The sequence below is a fragment of the Colletotrichum siamense genome (genome assembly GCF_013390195.1).
Source record: "Colletotrichum siamense strain Cg363 chromosome Unknown KSG_Cg363_contig10, whole genome shotgun sequence".
Classification (NCBI taxonomy): Eukaryota; Fungi; Ascomycota; class Sordariomycetes; order Glomerellales; family Glomerellaceae; genus Colletotrichum; species Colletotrichum siamense.
Window position 1 is genome coordinate 1391009 of NW_023501023.1, and position 6000 is coordinate 1397008.

At 56.9% G+C, this 6000-nt stretch overlaps 2 protein-coding genes across 2 annotated transcripts; both read left to right on the top strand.

The window, feature by feature from the left end:
• Window positions 1-483: 483 nt before the first annotated feature.
• Window positions 484-2168, top strand: CGCS363_v014291 (Lactose permease; the record flags this gene model as incomplete). The annotated part of the gene is made up of 3 exons (XM_036646140.1): window positions 484-628; window positions 687-1055; window positions 1117-2168. The coding sequence occupies 3 exons, from the start codon at window positions 484-486 to the stop codon at window positions 2166-2168; spliced, it is 1566 nt and encodes a 521-aa protein (XP_036488851.1).
• Window positions 2169-2973: 805 nt separating this feature from the next.
• GAL4-1 (Regulatory protein GAL4) lies at window positions 2974-5646 on the top strand (the record flags this gene model as incomplete). Its single annotated transcript, XM_036646141.1, has 5 exons — window positions 2974-3128; window positions 3179-3241; window positions 3328-4591; window positions 4641-5116; window positions 5184-5646. The coding sequence occupies 5 exons, from the start codon at window positions 2974-2976 to the stop codon at window positions 5644-5646; spliced, it is 2421 nt and encodes an 806-aa protein (XP_036488132.1).
• Window positions 5647-6000: the final 354 nt, after the last annotated feature.

Consider the following 6000-nt stretch of genomic DNA (forward strand, 5'->3'; position numbering starts at 1 on the left):
CCCCCGTCTAGTGAGGTTTTTAGTGAGGGTGACAGTCGTCCGTCGTCCCCGCACTGCCAAACAGCCGCTCTGGGAACGTTCTCTCCGCAAACATGACTCGTGGGCAAACAGATGCAGCACCGCAAGCACGATGATGCAACAGGTCGCACCGCGCTGTACCCCATGGTCCAATTCCCCCCCGTATTCCACCGACCCATCAACCACGTTAATGTGGGGTAAGAGGGAACATGCGGAGTGGCTAGCTGGGCGCGTAGGTTCCAATTACCAGCCGTCTGGGTGAGTGAGCGTGTCAACATCACGCTACCTGGGAATCATCACCTCGTTCCTCGTCCATGTAGATATAAATCTCCTGCGGGACCCGCATGATCTCGCATCGGGCGTTTCCTTCGAGCCTTTTGGTTTCTCATCAATTTCATTCCATATTGGATGTCTTCATATTCTTGTTAGTCGATGCCAGGCACGCGACCTCGGATTTAAGTAAACATGAAGGACGAGCAGATTGTCGGTGCCGCTTTGGCTGAGGTCCTCCCCAAGACGGACAAGTACTGGTTCCAGCAATCGCATCTTTTGAGGTTGAACCTGCTTCTCTTGATTCCTCTCTTGTCATCATCGGTTGCCGGATATGATGGTAAGTTGCAAAAGCCTCTCGCATAGGTCTGCCAGCGTCTAACAGGAGCAACTCACAGGATCGTTGATGAACGGGCTGCAGTCGCTTCAGCAATGGCGAGAGTATTTCGGACATCCAACCGGTGTGAAACTGGGCGTTGTCAACGCCGCGCAGTCCATCGGTTCCGTTCTGGCTCTTCCAATCATCGGATACCTCGCGGACCGCTTCGGCCGAAAGCCTGTCCTCCTTTCGGGCATCATCCTCATCATCGTTGCGACGATCATCCAGTCGACCTCGATCAACCTGCCGATGTTCATTGTCTCTAGACTCGTTGTCGGATTTGGAGGCATGTTCGTGGTCCATCCAAGTCCACTGCTCATCGCAGAGTTGGCTTATCCGACACACCGCGGAAAGTACACCTCGGCATACTGGACTATGTATTACCTAGGTGAGTCTGAAGACCGATACCAAGCGTAAAATGGCAAACGTTCTGACCAGGATTTCTCTAGGTGCTATTCTAGCTTCATGGACTACATTCGGCTGCCAGGATTATGCTACCGAATGGTCGTGGCGAATTCCCAGCATCCTGCAAGCTGGCTTCCCCATCGTCCAGCTCTGCTTCTACTTCATGGTCCCGGAGTCTCCCAGATGGCTCATCGCAAAAGAGAGAACGACCGAGGCAGCTGCAATTCTCGCTCGATACCACTCCGGTGCCCAAGACCCAACCGAAGCCCACACACCCCTCGTCCGCCGCGAAATCGCCGAGATCGTACAGACAATCCGACAAGAAAAGCTGGCGGAGACCACCGGCTGGGCGGCTCTTGTATCCACCCCGGGCAACCGCAAGAGAACCCTCATTGCCGTATTGGTCGGCGCAATGGCTCAGTGGAACGGCATAGGTGTGGTGTCGTATTACCTGACTTTGGTGCTGAACACCGTGGGCATCACCGACACATTCGACCAAACACTCATCAACGGCCTCCTTCAAATATTCAACTTTGGCGCCGCTCTCAGCGCGGCATTCCTTGTGGACCGTCTCGGTCGGAGAACTCTCTTTCTCTGGTCAGGGGTTGGCATGTTCTTCTCCTATATCGTCTGGACCGCCTGCTCGGCCGTCAACTCGGACACGGGCTCCAAACCCGCGGGCATCGTCGTGGTCGTCTGTCTGTTCACGTTTTACTTCCATTACGACATTGCGTACACCCCGCTTCTCATGGGATATCCTACCGAGCTCTTCTCGTACTCGCTGCGGTCCAAGGGTATCGCGGTAGAGCTGCTTGCGATCTACGGCTCGCTCATCATCCAGGCATTCGTCAACCCCATCGGGATGGAGAACATTGGATGGAAGTACTACATTGTGTTCTGTTGTCTATTGGCGGTCTTCCTGTTTATAACTTGGTACCTCTTCCCGGAAACAAAAGGACACAGTTTGGAGGAGATTGCAGTCATCTTCGATGGGCCACAGGCTGTTGAGAACTTTGAGGGCAGCTCGGACATCAAGGAGGAAAAGATTCTGGCTAATGGCGGTGTAAGCACTGCAGTACACAAGGAGGAAGCGTAAGGGGCGTGATTTTTAGTTATTTATCTTGTGAACCTCCTCCACATATTCAAAGGAGGTTTGAAGTATTGAGTTCTACAAATATAACAAGACCAAAAGTTCACTTCGCAACGACTCACGATTACCTGCATCCGCAACTAGCTCTTGGGACACAAGTTCAATATTGAAGCCGTCTCAAACCCTTCATGATATTGGTCTTCTAAAAACCTTCATAAACCTGCAGAGGCAACTTTCAGCTATTCTCGATGAAATCCAACAGCCGATAGCATTGCCCGAGCCTTCTGTCCCGCCAAAGTGCTTCCCCAGCCCGTCGTGCCCGACTAACACCGGCGGAGCTCGGATTACAAGGATGCTTGGCCCAGGCCCCCTGATCGCGATCAGTCATATTGTGGATCACCACAGCGCAAGCGTGTGGAGAAAATGGCGGGGTTCATGCACCTGGAGACTCGCTGGAGTTGAAGGTTGGAGAGGACCGCCTGGGGGCCGCGCTACCCAACGTGAGGAGCAACAGAAACAGCCTCCGACCTCGTCCGACCCGCAGCCACCACCATCAACCCACACCACAAACTTCCGCTCCTCCTCATTTCCGTGTCTCCTTGCTGCATGCTCGAATGTTATGACGGCCGCATACCTACCCAGAGAACGGACGACAACCGCCCTGCCTCCGAGAGCCGGCCAACGTCACTCCGGGACCGCCAAGTGCCAAACATCAGCCTGGATCGCGATCCCGCAAGCTTACCACCCCTGAATGTGAGAGGCTGTCGAGCTGTCTCGGGCTAAACCTGTCTCGGCCCTTGAATCAAACATAATGTCATCATCGGGCCCCATCGGCGACGACCCGGCCGGCTCACTCCCTCCGGACCCGGCCTCCGTCAGCATGGCCTTTGCATCTGCCGATCAGGCATGCAAGGAGTGCAGGCGACGCAAGGCCAAGTGCAACCGGGCCATACCGACATGCAACCTGTCAGTGACGAGCCTCTAGAGGTATCAGCCCATACTAATATTGGGAACAGCTGCGTAAAGTACCGGCGTCACTGTCTCTATGAGAAGCATGCTCGGACGCCATTGACCAGAAAGTATGAGTAGCTTGCAAGGGGAGGGGATGTTGGTGGTGTGGCCAGTTGTACTTGTATCAAGAAACTTGACTTACACTTTTATGCAGGCACCTCACCGAGGTTGAGGAGAGGTTGGAGCGGGCCGAGGCCCTCATTACACATATGCGGACTCTGCTTCCGACCAACACCAGGCCGGGCTCCTCCCTAGCCACGCCCGGGAGACCCGAGCCACCGGCTCCGCGTGTCGATGAGCCGTTTGACTTCTCGAAGCTGGATTCGCCGGCTTTGTCCGGCGCCAATGTCCCGTCATCACAACCTCTGCCTATTGAGGCAGATCTTGGCGCTCTTCCGCTCGGCGATCCTGAGCCGGCCCATCAACTCCAACCTGCCCGGGCTTCTCTCTCGCGACATGCAACTTCATCATCCGCGCCGGGGTTGCACACAGCCTCCAACATAGCCCGTCCTCAGCGACAGAATCATCATCATCACCCAGCAAACGACATCGCCCACCGAGACCTCAACCTCCTTGAAGCACACCCCACAGATGACTTCGAGTGGGACGAGCAGGAGACTCTAACAAACTACTCCGCCTCCCCAGAAGCGATCCAAGAGACAGATTCCAATGGCGAGGCCACCATCTCAGACGGCATGGCCACCCTCGCCGTCAGTGAGAAGGAGTCCGGCTACCTCGGCGTCGCCTCCGGCGCCGCCCTCCTCCGCCTCCTCGAACCCTCCACCCCGCGCCGCAGAACCCAGTCCTCGTCCTCCCGCGCAGGCCCCGTCAACCACATGCAATACGCCTTCACGCCACAGCCAGATCCCAACAGGCACATCACCGACGCCATGATAGACGCCTACTTCCGGCTCTACCACGTCAGCTACCCCATCATCCACGAGGCCACCTTCCGCGCGCAGTACGCCGGCGTCATTCCCCGCCCCAGCGGCGACTGCTGGCTCGTCCTGGCGTACACTGTCGCCGCCATCGGCGTCTACACGACGGCCACCATCCTTGACAACCTCGACATGTCCCTCTTCGCGCAGGCCCGCTCGATCCTGTCCTTCAACTTCCTCGAGGTGGGGAACCTGACGCTCGTCCAGGCGCTCACCCTCATCTCCAACTACCAGCAGAAGAGAGACAAGCCGAACTCGGGGTACAACTACCTCGGCCTCGCCGTGCGCATGGCCATGGGCCTCGGGCTACACAAAGAGTTCCAAGGCTGGAACATCTCGCCCCTGAACATGGAGATCCGCCGACGGGTGTGGTGGTCCCTATGTGTCTTTGACGTCGGCGCAACGATAACCTTCAGCCGGCCCTCTGTCTTTCCATCTGAGGGTGTCGATGTCTCCCTCCCCCTCAACGTTGATGACAAGGTGACCCAAGCCCCTAAACTATCTCCAGAGCATCAGCTAACAGCCACAGTCCCTAACCGCAATCTCCAAATCCTACCCGCCCGAGACGGAGGGTATCACGCCATACACAGCAGTCCGGACCCAAGCGTCTTTCCACATCGCCACGACCCCAATCTACACCCGCGTCATCTCCAAACCCCTCCCTTCGGCAGACGAAATGCTCCGTCTGGACCAGGACCTTCTCGAGCCCTGGCTGTCCAGCATCCCCCCTTACTTCTCCGAAGCAGCAACGAATCCTCCCCCGCCGCCCAAGTACGCCCTCGCCCACGCCGTAATGAACTGGCGCTACCGCAACTTGCGCATCATAATGTACCGCCCCTTCGTAATCCGCCGCGCCCTCCAGGCCCGCGACAGGCGCGCAGACGACTCCCCCTCCAACACCCGCGCCTACGAAAAGTGCCTCGCCGACGCAAAGGCCACCATCACCAGCATCAGCGACTTCTGGGACCGCAACGAGCACAACCGCCTGGGCGCGTGGTATGCTCTGTAAGGTCCCCGAACCACAAGCTCCCTTCTCTGTTCAGCAACTCTAACCAATGCCCACTCCGTGTAGATACTTCCTCTTCCAAGCCGCCCTGATCCCCTGCATCTGCCTTCGCAACGACCCAAACTCCCCCAACGCCGCCGACTGGCGCCACCAAGTCACCACCACCACCCGCTGCATCGCCGCCCTCGCGCCCGTGAACTCGAGCTCCTCGCGCTGCTACCAAGTCATCGTCGACCTCTGCGGCCGCTTCCTCGACAGCAGCGTCGTCGCCAGCCACGCGCCGCCCGCTGCTCCGCCGTATACTGCTGCCCAAGAAGCACGTTCGACGCCGAACTACGACGCTCTCGAGGTTGCCCCTGAGCCCATCGACGAAAGCCCGCAGACGCAGATCAACAGCGTGTTCTCGATGATGTGGCCCAATGTGCCGCCGATGGAGGCGGCGGACGTGGTCATGGGCGACGATGCGTGGATGGAGTTCTTGAAGGGCGGAAGCGGCGGCGATGGGGATGGCATGTGGTTTGAAAGTTAGGGACATGAGTACTCCTGATCAGACTCACCCTTCTGAACATGAACACAGAACCTCAGATCCAGTAGGGCGGGATACACATGATGTAGAGCATGTGGGGTTGAAGGAAGCCTGCTCGCAGACGAAAAGAGTATGAACCGACTTCGTCATGTGGAAGATGATACCCATTTCCTCATCAACAGATACTCAATGACGAAGTAATGGTTGAAACCTAAATACAACTGAAAAATATCAAACGGCATTTCAAGATGGCTCGACTCAGCGAGACACATGATGCAGCCTCGTCATCAAAGCACGAGATTCCATGAGTTGGCATCCGGATGTGGGCGGTATTGCCAGCGGAATCGCGCATATCCC